General features: G+C 42.0%; 1 protein-coding gene across 6 annotated transcripts in view; it reads right to left on the reverse strand.

Moving 5' to 3' along the window:
* Positions 1-2,577: 2,577 nt before the first annotated feature.
* The window catches only part of LOC118363591 (teneurin-3-like), a 189,365-nt gene continuing 177,131 nt past the window's right edge, over positions 2,578-14,811 (reverse strand). For all 6 annotated transcript variants that reach the window (XM_035744595.2, XM_035744594.2, XM_035744592.2 and 3 more), the window contains 4 exons: positions 13,909-14,205; positions 11,675-13,286; positions 11,329-11,459; positions 2,578-5,757 (listed from right to left, as the gene is read on the reverse strand). In XM_035744595.2, the coding sequence (XP_035600488.1) occupies positions 5,005-5,757; positions 11,329-11,459; positions 11,675-13,286; positions 13,909-14,205 (2,793 nt within the window). In that variant the 3' untranslated portion in view covers positions 2,578-5,004. The remainder of the gene's footprint in view (positions 5,758-11,328; positions 11,460-11,674; positions 13,287-13,908; positions 14,206-14,811) is intronic.

The raw sequence follows: 14,811 nt of genomic DNA on the forward strand, positions 1-14,811 counted from the left end.
TCTTGTACCCGACATGCCATCTTTATTACAGTACAGTAGGTTAGTGGCTACAGGCTAAAACATCTAAATAGACATCTCTGTACGGGAACGCTCATGCATTGCCTATGGCAACACATACCAGTAAACCAATGTCCCTCATTTAAGTAAATAATGTGTGATGTGTGTGTGTGTGTAGACCCATGCCACGCGATGCGATTGCAGTAGTATTTCAGGCACTGGGATTTTGATTGCCAGTGTACCCACTACCCACCTTTGTGTCGCATAATATGAATAGGAGCCACATCATTTGAACCTCTTTCACATTCCTCTGAGCATGTGCTTATTGCATGATCCTGTTGGTCTTTGATGTACTTGCAAAGTCATACCATCACTTCTATGCTGTTCTTTGAAGTAGGCCACGTCGCAGTGTTGTGGTCTGCTCTGGTTTGCTTTGAAGGTGCCAGTTGTGGTCACAGTGCAGTGCTTATGTTGAGCTATATTTACTTGGTGAACATGCCCTTTGCTGTGGTGGTTTGACACCATCTCTGGACACTAATAGCCTATGCATTCATCTGATGCTGCAGTGATGTTTGAAGCCGATCCTAAAATAGCAAGTCATGGAATTATTATCTTCTCTGGAGCTGCAAATGGTCTCCTTAAGATTCTGCAATATCAAAACAACAAAGCCAAGAAAGCAAGACATTTTGTGCAATACAAATTCAATACAATGACTGGCTGCATATTGTATAGGAGTAGGTACTGTACTGACCAGCTGATGAAAATCCAGAAATGTAGCCTTAACATCTTATTCACTTAATGCTCATCTATGGCACACACTATACCACTAGAGAGCGTCATAGAATTGTATGGACATTGATTAAGTGATGAGAGTTCATATGAAATGTGCTCCTTCATTTCCTTTAAAACAAATTATTCACATAGCATGGATCAGAAATAGACTTAACGCCATATGTATTTGGACAGAAAAGCTACCATGCCGTTTCTGTTGGGCAAAACATAACGCAAAACACAACCACAAACTGCAAATGCATCCAACGATTTTGTAGTGACACACTTGAGTGCATGCTAGGACCAAATAGTAAACTTTTGACTACTTTAATACACTAAAAGTGAATTTGTCCAAACATGTATGATGTCTTCAAATGGTGGAATGGATATATCCAATTCTTTCATTTCCAAACGGTGATACATGTACTTATGAATATACCCTCTAATAAAAATAATAATTTCTGTACTGTCACCTTATATGAAACATTTGATCTCAAATCCAAAAGGAGTATTGAGCCATTTTAGCTTCACTGTCCAAATACATGGTCTTGAGTATACATATGTTTCCTTAAAATTAGGCTGGGTACTGCATATAACCTGTACATTTAGGAGAAATGGAGTATCACTGTGAGAATTATTCATAGGGTTGTGCCTATGATTATGTGAGTAGGCCTATACTTGAGCCTAAAACTCTTAAGGCTTTGATCAACACTCTAATAATTGGGCAGAGCCAGCAATTATATCAATACAAAATCTAATTAGAAGTTTCATTCAGAATTTTACACAGAGAAGTGAGAAGATTGCTTAACCCCAAAACCCTAGGATTATGAAGTTGATAAAGACATCGTTGTTTGGGGTATCTGTCTAAAATCCTGATGTGTTCCACTTGGTTCAGTCACAATTCAAGTAAAACGTGTTACAAACAGCTGACTTCAATGAGAAGCATTATGTGGCATTCTTGGCTCCGCAGATGGAATGTCTTCATAATCATTTTAGGGCAACATACGGGAAATGAAGGTCTTGTTGAATAAACACATTCAGTAAAGAACGTTTGATATTCTTTTGCTTTACCCAACCACCTTCCAAGGATTTACCAGGTATTTTTAAGAAAAAGGCAAAAGATTTTAAAACCAAATGACAAATGAAAATGTCTGACTTGAAAAAATGTACAAAAATGTTTGAATTCATGATGTTATTTATACAAAACACATTATGATAATAGCTGCTAAGAACACTATAATTGGACAAACTTGTTTAGGTGATATGCATTTATGATTTTTTTTTTGTGTTCATTAAATATTTATTGGACAGAGGCTAAGTCACGTGGCATTATGCGTGATCAACATTAGACTTAGAGGAGACAATATTTATATAGTGATACTCTAACCATCTTTACACGTATTCAGTTTTTACAAAAAATATATACTGTTTCTGGACAGGATATTTTATACATTTATTCTACAAAATCTTGCTGTTTTTATAATGCAATATCAACCTTTCCTTTGTAACATCAGTGATGAATATAATACATGCTTTACATTTAATTTGCAATGTACAAACAACATAAATTACCCATTATGAGACTAACATTCAAATGGCCAGTTAATCCATTTCTATGGATCGGACCCTTTTTTTAAATATTGGCTTAAAATCACATACCAAAATCTAACTACAGGTAGCTCAGGACCTGAAGCAAGTGTATGCATATTCTTGATACCATTTGAAAGGAAACACATTGTAGTTTGTGGAAATGTGAAATTAATTTAGGAGAATATAACACAATAGATCCGGTAAAAGATAATACAAAGAAAAAAACATGCGTTTAAAAAAAGAAAAGTTGTCATCTTTGAAATGCAAGAGAAAGCCCAATATATGACTTAGGAATCTAGACACTATTTAGATTTTGGCCACTAGATGGAAGCAGTCTATGTGCAAAGTTTTAGACAATCAATGAACCATTGCATTTCTGGTCAAAATGTTGTATCAAGACTGCCCAAATGTGCCTAATTAGTTTATTAATACATGTTCAATTTCATAACTGTGCACTTTCCTCAAACAATAGCATAGTATTATTTCACTGTAATAGCTACTGTAAATTGGACAGTGCAGTTAGATTAACAAGTATTTAAGCTTTCTGCCCTTATCAGATATGTCTATGTCCTTTGAAATGTTCTTGTTACTTGTTACATGCTAATCACATTAGCCTACGTTAGCTAATGTGTGTGTGTGGGGGAGGGGGGGGGCGATCCTGTAGAGGTCCATAAACAACGTTTCCATCCACAGTTTTTATACAAGTAAAGTCATACTGTATAAAAACGATTTTATAAATCCCCAGAGATAATTGTTGGTTCGACATTTGTCGGTAAAATTAATTATGTGAGAAGAGGCAGTGGAAATACACACAAATATTGATATAATAAAAGTCACAATGAAGTAAACTCGGAGTCAAACAATGCAATGGTGTGTGGTCCTTCCATTACGACTTGGGAAACCCTGCAGTTTATTAGGCTACTTTTGAAATAAATGACGATGAACTTCACAGGGTCGTGAAAGTGCACGTTATGAGCTTTGACGCTCCTTTCCAATAGATGTCGAGGGTCTTATTCTAGTGACATGATGATCGATGCTTGACTGCCACTTGACAAATAAAGATATTCTTGCTCTTACCCAAAATATTCTCATCATGTAGACTAAACTACCTACAGGGCCTACTACTTGCCAAGACCAGAGTGGGCTCATTTGCTATTTAACGCAACAGTTTGTGACAAAATGCGATGGAAACACATTGAACAACATATTTTTATTTGGTACATGAAAACTTAAGCGGAAAAAGTACATTATGTGCACTACGTCATCGCGCACAGATTTTTATCCTCAACAAGTCATCTCGGTGGAAAAACGCCACTGGTGAAAAAATTTGCTTTATGCAGATTTTTGAATATATTCGCATGTTCTGTTGCCAATTGGATGGAAACCTAACTACTGAATACAAAACAATACAATTCTTGCAGAATTGACTAAACACGGTGTTACTGTGCTCAGACGAGACTCGTATCTGATCCAGTCTTGTACTTACTTCATACCTTTTGCCCTGATGACAAAGTCTGATTCGCAAAACAAATATTTTGTGTATTAAAACATGTAAGTTGTTACAATGTCTTTAAAAAAAAAAGTCAACCAAAGGGGAATAGGCATGAGTTTATCAAAAGCATTGCTTCTCAATTCCGGCATGTACTGTAGGTGTGATGAGTGAGAGGAACCGCAAAATGAAAGGTCATTGATTTAAAGTAAATGTCCATTGTTTCCAGTTGGCTATCATTGTAAATAAGAATTTGTTATTAACTGACTTGCCTAGTTAAATAAAGCTTGAATAATATGTATTTATTTTTTATCCAGATTTTTATGAAATATGACCTATACGACTTACAATATGTTAAAAAGCAGTTTTTCTTTGTTGGAATGGTGTGGGCATACTGCAACAAAATGGTGTGGGCATATACAAGTCATTAAAAACATTCATGCGAGTAGCTCATTCTCCTCTAGACCGCTGACACCATACTCTATGAGGAAATAGTAAGCATTTTGTAAACGGTCTGTTTGAGATACAAGTTTGAGGTAGGGTTTTTAAGTGTTTTTTCTCTAATTTATGCTTTCGCCACAAATACTAATATAGGACGAGTCAAGAACATTATTTGGGTATGAGTTAACAGAATATGCATTTTAAAAGTGGGATTTGTACTGGACAGTTACTTTAAGACAAACATCTGGTAATGGACATTGCCTAATTAAGAGTAAAACATTTCCAGATATGTGCACTGTATGTAAACATTTAATTTCACCTTTAAATTTTTTTAAATTTTAAGCAGACAACATTTTGTAAATACAAAAAATTGAAATAATAGTATTTAACTTTTGCCCAAAACACCTCTATTTCTCCTGGCTCCTGGTTGAGAGCTCATAGTCCAATCAGAGATTGTGCTACAGAAGTACATTTTGTCACTGCCCATATAAGGCTTGGCGTAGTTGTACATTTACTCTGTAGTAGTCCCCTGTTAAGCAGCATTGCACAGCATTGCTTTGGATCCCATATGATTTTTCAAAAACACACACTTACTCGGACATAGCCATAGTGCTCTTTGGCCATGCCACTATTGTTGCTTTCGTTCCTACCATCACCATTCCTCTATTGAAGCAGGATGTTCAACATATTTTTGGCAGCGAGTGCACAGCAGTTTGTTACCTTTTCCCTATTTCACTTTGCCGTAGGAACTGAATGTTTTTCGCACTGTCCGCTAACTCCGGGTATAGCTCGATGGAAAGTACGTAATACCCGTCGTACCCCTGCACTTTCCCACTGCTCAGAAGCTGCCTCTTCTCTCCCTCCGTCCATGGGCGGACGCCCTCCTCGCCATCGCTCACCCTCTGCTGTTCGTTGGCCCACGCACTCACTAAGGCCCTCTGGCGGGCCAACTCAAGCACGCGGGCCTTTTCCTCATCCACCGTGGAGCCATAGCGCACGTGCAGCGCTAGTGGCCCACGACCCAACTCCACGTCTGCGAAGCGACGCGTCCGGCTGTCCATGACCGTGGTGGACTGGGACACGCTGACGTTGACGCCATTCTCCAGGGTCTTATGGCCGCTGGTGAGGCGCAGCGCAGCAAGATCACTGTCAGGCAGGCCCGGCTTGACGAAGTAGTGAGTGTCACGGCCTTCCACGGTGAAGTGCAGGTTTTCCAGGTAGAAGGCATTGTTGAGGACTGTGGCCACCTTGATGCAGTCCTCGTTGGCTACATTGAGCGTGTGAGTGTGGGCAGTGCCCTTGTAGATGGCGAACATGACAGCCCTCCCGATAGGGGACTGGGCGGCTGAAAACCAGAACCAGGGCTTCTCACCTCGACGGCCTCGGCCCGCATGGACCTCTGGCAGCCGCTCAAATGACAGGAGGGCATGCGCTTGTCTGGTAACTTCCTGCTGGACCCCAGAGATGGACTGTAAAGAGAGTGCAGTGTAACGTTAACATCTGAGCAGAACTTCACACTGCAGTCCATTCAGGAGCAGAAGCAGGCTTCAAAGACTTTACATGTGCCTGCAAGATAAGTGTTTTACTAAAACAAGGTAAAATGCCAGTGGGGATTTTTTTTGTATATCAAGATTACCTTGCAATTCATGACAGTGTAGTAAGCATTGAATAGACACAAATCATTATTGTGTTAACAATGACAAGTGGAAATGTCACATATGTAGTGCTTTTAAATGTCTGTGTGCATTGCTTTTAAATTTGTATCACGAAGGTGTAATGCAAGGACAACTATCACACTGTCTTGGATAGCAGAAAAGTTATTATTTGGATACAACAAATACAAATGTCAAGATATGTTATTTGCTACTTTTCCCCAATTGTTTACACACTGGCCCATGAGGCACAATGACCCCAAACCTGTAACTAATTTAGAAGAACCATGCAACAAATCTGCAATACTACTGGCACATGCTTTGCGTTATACTCCGATTGCAATAATATAAGAAACAGTTGTGACAACACACAATTCTCTACCTTTGCACAACCTTCACAACTAAATCCTATTGTGTGCAAATTAAAAGCAACACTGTTCTTCAACAAGCTAAGCTCAATTACCAATTGATCACTTTCACATGTGCAAACACTATTTGCGTAAATGTTCCCTTTGCAATCAGACCTTTGGTATGGATAAAAAGGCGACATGTGAGAACTCCTGTGTTTGGAGAACAATGGAAGCAAACTTGGCAGAGAGAGGTAGAGATGGAGTTGGAGGTGGTGGTAGACCAAGAACGAGTTCATGTCTGATTAAATTCGGGCTACTGTGGTGGACCATGTGGTCAACCATGGTTTGGCCTTGAAAGAGGCTGGGCAGAGAGTGCAGCCCAATCTGAGCCGCTTCACAGTAGCATCCATCTTTCAGACTTTCCAAAATGAGAATACTGTAGGTACGTACTGCAGACACTGGAAATATCTACTACTTTTACGACTTGACTGTAGTACAACATAAAGCACAGTAAAGTCTGTAGATTCAAATACATACCGTAAGGGGAAACCAAGTAAACGTTTCAAGTATTACTGGACAGTGCATTCGGAAAGGATTCAGACCCTTTGACTTTTTCCAAATTTGAGTTACGTTACAGCCTTATTCTAAAATGTATTAAGTCATTTTTACCCCTCATATATCTACACACAATACCCCATAATGACAAAGCAAAAACAGTTTTTTGTTTAGAAATGTATTAAAATAAAAAACTGAAATGTCACATTTACATAAGTATTCAGACCCTTTACTCAGTACTCTGTTGATGCACCTTTCGCAGCCATTACAGCCTCGAGTAATCTTGGGTATGTGCTACAATCTTGCCAGATCTGTATTTGGGAGGTTTCACCCATTCTTCTCTGCAGATCCTCCAAAGCTCTGTCAGGTTGGATGGGAAGCGTCGCTGCACAGCTAATTCTAGGCTCTCCAGAGATGTTTGATTGGGTTCAAGCCTGCGCTCTGGCTGGGCCACTCAAGAACATTCAGAGACTTGTCCCGAAGCCACTCCTGCGTTGTCTTGGATGTGTGCTTAGGGTCGTTGTCCTATTAGAAGGTGAACCTTCGCCCCAGTCTGTGGTCCTGAGACCTCTGGAGCAGGTTTTCATCAAGGTTCTCTCTGTACTTTGCTCCGTTCATCTTTCCCTCAATTGTGACTAGTCTCCCAGTCAATGCCTCTGGAAAACATCCCTACAGCATGATGCTGCCTCCACCATGCTTCACCGTAGGGATGGTGCCAGGTTTCCTCCAGATGTGACGCTTGGCATTCAGGCCAAAGAGTTCAATATTGGTTTCATCAGACCAGAGAATCTTGATTCTCATGGCCAGAGTCCTTTAGGTCCCTTTTGGCAAACTCCAAGTGTCTTGTGCCTTTTACTGAGAAGTGGCTTTCGTCTGGCCACTCTACCGTAAAGGCCTGAATGGTGGAGTGCTGCAGAGACGGTTGTACTACTGGAAGGTTCTCCCTTGAGGTTCTCTGGAGCTCTGTCAAAGTGGCCATTGGGTTCTTGTTCACCTTCCCGACATAGGCCGTTCTCCCTGGATTGCTCAGTTTGGCCGTGCGGCCAGCTCTAGGAAGAGTCTTGGTGGTTTCAAAATTCTTCCATTTAAGAATGACAGAGTCCACTGTGTTCTTGTTGGACCTTCAATGCTGCAGAAATGTTTTGGTACCCTTCCTCAGATCACAATCCTGTCTCTGAGCTCTACGGACAATTCCTTCCACTGTGACTTGGTTTTTGCTCTGACATGCACTGTCAACTGTGGGACCGTATATTGTCAGGTGTGTGCCTTTCCAAATCATGACCAATCAATTGAATTTACCACGGGTGGACTCCAATCAAGTTGTAGAAACATCTCAAGGATGGAAATAGGATACCTGAGCTCAATTTTGAAGGGTCAGAGCAAAGGCTCTGAATACATATGTAAACAAGGTATTTCTGTTTCTTTTATACATTTATATTTGCGCTTTGTCCTTATGGGGCATTTTGTGTAGAATGATGAGATTTGTTTTTATGTAATCAATTTCAGCATAAGGCTGTAACATACCAAAATGTGGAAAAAGTGAAAAGGTCTGAATACTTTCCCAATGCAATGTATGCATGAAATCTGGAGCGATACTACTTTGTAACATGTTTATCTTGTATACTGTTTTACTGTAGTGATTACTGTACTATGTGCTATTTTGTTTTTGTAGGACTGAAAGACGACCACCACGTGGTGGTAGAACGCGTCTATTTACAGACGAACAGGAGCCTGCCATTGTGCAAATGGAAGTTGTAAATAATGCCATAAGAGTGTGGCTCAAGGTCATTGGCCACAGATAAATTGACGTCAAATCACGTTATTATGTACAGTAGCTTTGAATGGACTGATCATGTCAACATCATACTTTCAACATCTTAGTTAGCAGTATTTTACCAGTTGGACCTCGTTTATTCCTGACATCCCAATTGTCTTGAACTCACTGAAGTCAAATTTTTGCAGTTCCGAGTTAACAGTTGTTTTGAGTGCGGCACAAATAATGCTTCGTTGACAGCATGGCCAATGTTCAATGTTTATAATTTTACACTTGGAAAAGGAGCCCCTTAATTCCACATTTATGACCACACGGCCACTGTCACTGATTCCTTCAGAACCACTCGTTGAATTTGAGATTTCTAACTTGTTGTGTAATATTTATGGCCGATGTACACCGATATGTTTTATCTATAATTTATCTTCATATGACAAGGATTAAAAAGGATTTGCCAGTAGATTGTCGATTTGATTCATGATGATGGTCATCCAACTCGGAGTTGTAAATCCGGCCTCAAGTTGTTTTGAAAGCACCATAAATCCAGAGAATGCCAGACTTTGATGACAACATTTGCTCATGAAGGACCGTCATGCCACCTTCCTGTTCAAGTGAGCACAGCACAAGGTGAGTCCATATGCCAGGGAGTTATGTATACTGTCGCTATGTATACTGTAGCTTTATTGGTCACATACACATATTTAGCAGAAGTTATTTGACTGGTAGTGTATATTTAATGTACATGTGCATTTTTACTGTATGTGTGCTTACAGTATGCTGTTTAAAATGTATTGAGTCATGTTGAAGTCTAAAACAAAAATGTTTGCATTAGTGTGACTTTCTTGTTTGAGTATACACAAACAATATACAGTATTGAATATGACACATTAGTGTGATCTGGGTTGTCACTAAGTTAGATTACTTTTATTTGTTTGTACCGTAATTTCGGAACTATTAAGCGCACCTTGAATATAAGCCGCACCCACTGAATTAAATGTAAATGTAAATTTAAAAAAATGTATTTTGTACATAAATAAGTCGCACATGTCTATAAGCCGCAGGTGCCTACCGGTACATTGATACAAATGAACTTTACACAGCCTTTAAATGAAACACGGCTTGTAACAAAAATAAATAGGCTTTCAAACGAAACACGGCTTGTTACAAAAGTGAATAGGCCTTTAAACGAAACACGGCTTGTAACAAAAAGAAAAAAAATAGCAGTAAACAGTAGCCTACCAAGAAAGTCATTGGTCACTATCTTCCTCCTCCTGTGCACTGAAGCCACTGAAGTCATCTCCTTCTGTAGCGGAGTTGAATAGCCTCAGAATTGCTTCATCCGATGTTGGATCGTTTTCATTGTCGCTCTCCTCACTTTCATCCGGAGGCAAATTCCCCGCTGAGCACATGCTGCCCTCTTCAACACGCAGCAGTCCAGCCTTTCGAAACCCGTTGATGATTGTGGATTTTATGAGAATACTCCACGCTGACAGGTCCCACGGGCAGACTTGACCATAAGTTGCTCTTCACATGCGGCCCGTTTTAGTGAAGGATTTCTCCCCACTTGTCATCCAAGCCTCCCACTGAACACGGAGCGCCAACTTAAATGCACGATTTACACTGATGTCGAGTGGCTGCAAATACTTTGTTGTGCCCCCAGGAATCACAGCTGGAATTGAGTTTGTCCTCTTGATGTTTTCTTTCACAGAATCTGTTATGTGGGCCCTCATGCTGTCCAACACGAGCAATGCCTTGTTCTTGTGAAAGAATCCTCCCGGTCGCTTGCCGTAACACTGGGTATGCCATTCATGCATTAGGCCTTCCGTCATCCATCCTTTCTTGTTGACTTTCACAACAATTCCTCTCTGAAATTTTTCTTTTGGCATCGTCATGCGTTTTAAAAATCAAAATCGGTGGAAGCTTTTCTCCCGATGCCGTGCAGCTCAGAACACAGGTGAAGTGCGTATTTTCATGCCCAGTTGTTTTCAGCGTGACGGATGATTCACCTCTCCTGTTGACAGTCCGAGTGAGAGGCAGGTCTAACGTCAGATGGAATGCTCCGCTATCTTTGCATCAGTGAATTTGCGGAAGTTTGACACTTTTTCCTCGTAGTCGGGAGGGAGCTGCTGACACAGACGGTGCTCAGTTTTTTGGCGGCATGAATCTTGTGAAAGCGAGAAAAATCCATAAATTAGCCGCGTCATTGTATAAGCCACGAGGTTCAAAGCGTTATAGTCCGGAAATTACGGTATGTCTCATTTGTATGCAGAGTTTCATTATGATGAAGGGAGTACATGATTTTGATTGCGGCGTTTCGTTTTGCAAGATGTCCGTGGGGTTTAGGGAAATTGGCTAACTGTTTAGTGTACCTGAGATGTAGTTTCAGCAAACGTGTGTTAACAATTGGGAAAAACTATAATCAAAGAATAAATGTAATTTGTACTTGTTCCTATGCAAAAGCTGTCCAATTAAACGGGATGCTATGGGCTAAATAGCATTCCAATTAAAAAGATGGGGCTACTGAACAAAATATACATTTAATAGAAAACTGTAGAGCATGCTTCTTTTCACCCCGGGAGTGCTTGATATTCAGCCAGCAAACAACTATGGTCTTCTAGATCACCCTGTTTACGATACATTTACCTAATATATGGACCGCAAATAGCATGACAATAACTGAGATTTTGAAATCATGTCAGATATGAAACCAACCGGTAGATCGTCCCAAAGCTGGCTCTTCTTCAGTTCATAGGAGGGGTGGGTCAGGTCAAACTTTGGGACTGGGAAGCCCGGAATGGTGTTGTGTAGATGGAACCCAAAGGTCACTAGCCAGCTATTCACATCTACATCGGACAAATAAGGGCAGAGTCATAATAAATATTTAATGGCATGGTTATGTCATAAAAAAATATGGAAAATGTTTTATAATATAAGTATTTTGTGTCTTAGTTAACATTATTAAGCTGGTTATACATGCATGAACAAAGCACGTATAAACATTTAATCTTTTGAATAGCACATTTGAATAACATGTATACACTACGGGCAAATATCCTACCTGCCACATATTCTCTCACTTCATGTACTTTGCTGATGGGGTTGTTGTTTCTGAACATATAGAGATTAAAAGGACCTGGCTCTTTCCCCACTCGTTTCCACGTGCTGATGTCAGGCACAGTCCACCTGCCGGGCATAATGTCATAGTCCCTCTCACCAAAATGCAACAATTTGGTCAGCGGATCATAGAGTCCCCCGTGGAACCCCAGCAACAGTTGAAAGTCCGGGTTGGAGTCAAAGTAGATCTCCCCGTACGCCGTGTACTGGACCTGCTTAATCAGGAGGCCGTTGCTGGTGAATACGGCAAGAGGGGTTCCGGTGTTGTCACAGGCGATGTAGTACTCCTCTCCGCTGCTGATCTCCTGGGCAAACAGGTGGCCCTGCAGGTCATAGTACATTGAGGTGATCTCAGAGCTGGAGTGATTGTAGACGTGGGTGATTCTGCTGGGGTAGCTCAGGTCTGCGTAGAAGTATTGCAGGTGCTGCCCCAGGCTGGCCTTGGTGGACACCCTTCGGCCCAGGCCGTCGTAGCGGTACTGGATGATCCAGCTGTTGCTCTTGCTATAGACGCGCGCCAGGAGGCCTTTGGAGTTGTACTCAAAGATCTCAGAGCCTCGCTGGCGGAGGAAGCCATCCTCGTCCATGCGGTACTGTACGTCTCCCAGGCGGGTGATGCGGTCGCGGAGATCGTAGCGCAGGGGGAGCAGGCGGGCACCGTTACCTGGGTTCAGTAGGTGGAGGTTGCCATTCAGGTCGTAGGTGTAGCGCCACATGACCTTGTCATTGAGGTAGACTGTCTGGAGCTGGCCATCCACATCATACTCGTAGCCGTACTTGGTGGTGTTGGCAAACGGTCCGATCTTGATCTCCCTCTTGGTACATCGCCCCGCGTCGTCGTACTGGAAAGTGATCCAGTACATGAGGGATCGGAAGATCTCATACTGAATCTCCTTGATCCGTCCGTGGGCGTCAAAGTGCTTTGTGTAGGTCATAACAGCCGTGGAAATGATCTGGTTGATGTCATAGTAGATGACTCCGAACTTGCCGAACTGCTCGACTTTGCCGGATATGTCGTCGAACTGGTAGAGGTCGATGGGCAGTGGGGTCTCATTGATGACACCCTGCACGCTAGTAATGCGCAGGCTGCTGTCATAGGTGTAGTCGAAGCGGGCGTTGACCATGCCGTCCTCGCTGAAGCGGAAGATCTGTCGGTCCACCAAGGGGCCCACTTGACGATAGCGGATCGAACATATAAAACCCTCGTTCTGCAGGTTGACCGTCTTTAGCACGCCCGCCATCTCGTCATAGGTGAAGCTGACCCGCGTGATGTCATACAGGACTTCAGCTAGCTTGTTCTGTCGCCGATACTTGTAGAGGACCTGGCGTCCCGTGCCCAAGTGTGCCACTCGCTGGAGGAGGCCGTCCTCGCTGTAGTCCACAGCAACAGAGGCATTGCTGTCGGGTGGGTGAAAGAGGTTGCGGTAGTAGCCCACCGAGCGGACAGTCTGCATGGTGTAGCGTGCCACACTGGGCATGGTGACTGCAGATAACCGATCCTGAGAGTCAAAGTCGAAGATGTACTGACGCTGGCTGTGGAGCAGGAGCACCATCGACTAGAGGAAAGATGAGGGAAGGGAGAACAAAATGATTTACAGTTCTTTAAATATTCAGTTTTATACGGTCCACAAAAGCTATGTTTTATGAATACAAATAATTATATATACACCACCAGCTCACTAAATAGCCTAAACAATTGCGTCAGACATTCTCACGTATATTTCTGTCTCATAAAATTTTTGCAGACTTAACAGTTAATTCATATGCACTTTGGATGCTAGAATTGCTTTCAGTAGGCTGCCACCCTTTCAGTGTGCCCCATGTTTCTCTGTTGACACGGCCTATCCCAGTCACGCGATGAGCTCAAGGAGGGCGAGGAAATCTCTGCATGGTTTTGCATGAGGAAAAGACCTTGGAACTGAGTCCGGCAGTAAGTTATCTCACTTATTTTAAGTTCTGCGAGAAGTTAACATAGTGAGCAGCTCTAATGTGGGCAAGTACATTATGTGTGACTGTGTGTGTGTGAGATTTAAAAGTTCTGCTTCAGCAAGGTGTGTGTGTGTGGCCTCGATTTCAATATACAATTACGTTTACCATCAAAAGTACTCAATTTTTGTTTGTGCATTGATCGACCAGTGGAGAAACCAAAGCATTCTATAGAGTCGCTTCAACCCTCACCTTGTCCAGATATGTGTAACTCCACCTCTTCCCGTCAGCAAACACTCTGGACACGAGGCGTCCCTGACTGTCATACTCCAACCGCTCCGTGGTCGGCCCCCTCTGGAGGGCATTGATCTGCCCATTGCTGCTCAGGCTGACGTTCACGGGCAGCATCTTACTGCTGGGCACCCACAGCACAGGGTGGCCAGTGGCATCATAGATAATTTTCAGCAGGAACTTCCTGTGGTCGTCATATATCTTCTCCGTCCTCAGCGTACGGTCGTAATCAACCGACAGAATGTTCCGGCCGTTCACCTGTTAGTTGGTAATATGTGTATTGGATCAAAGCCCAGACAAAACAAAACAAAACAGACAATGAAGCTTTTCAGTCAGTCACAGAGGGCACTTATAGTTCTGTTTGGACGCTTGTTAAAGTGGCATTTAGTGTGATTGCCGCTCTTTGGCATTCAGTGTGATGAGATTAACAGCTCCTTCAAAGGCTTCATTAAACTCTGGCATTTGCTCAACAAGTCTTAAATCCCACCCTCCTCCCTCCTTAAATTTAATGGGGACAAAATGGCTGTTAACCCTTTAGGATTGGCTTATATGGATAGGTGACAATTAACATTTTTTTCTGAAGAAGAAGAAATGCATAACCTTAGTAACAATGGAAAGGGAACAGTTTGGCGATTATCTGAAAATTATTCGACCAAAGCTGACACAAGACTGAATCCAAACATTACACTGTTGATTTTATTGTGCAAAAGAAGTATTCAACTATAAGGTGCTCTTTGAGCACTCCTAGCTGTGCCGTTAAGGAACTAGAGCAAGTACACTTGTAGTTTTGTTTGCAACAAAACCCTGCATCTCCGCCATCACACAATTACTGTTGCTGTTTTCGCAATCCAAAAAGGGTCCATT

The sequence above is a fragment of the Oncorhynchus keta genome, chromosome 30 (genome assembly GCF_023373465.1).
Source record: "Oncorhynchus keta strain PuntledgeMale-10-30-2019 chromosome 30, Oket_V2, whole genome shotgun sequence".
Taxonomy (NCBI): domain Eukaryota; kingdom Metazoa; phylum Chordata; class Actinopteri; order Salmoniformes; family Salmonidae; genus Oncorhynchus; species Oncorhynchus keta.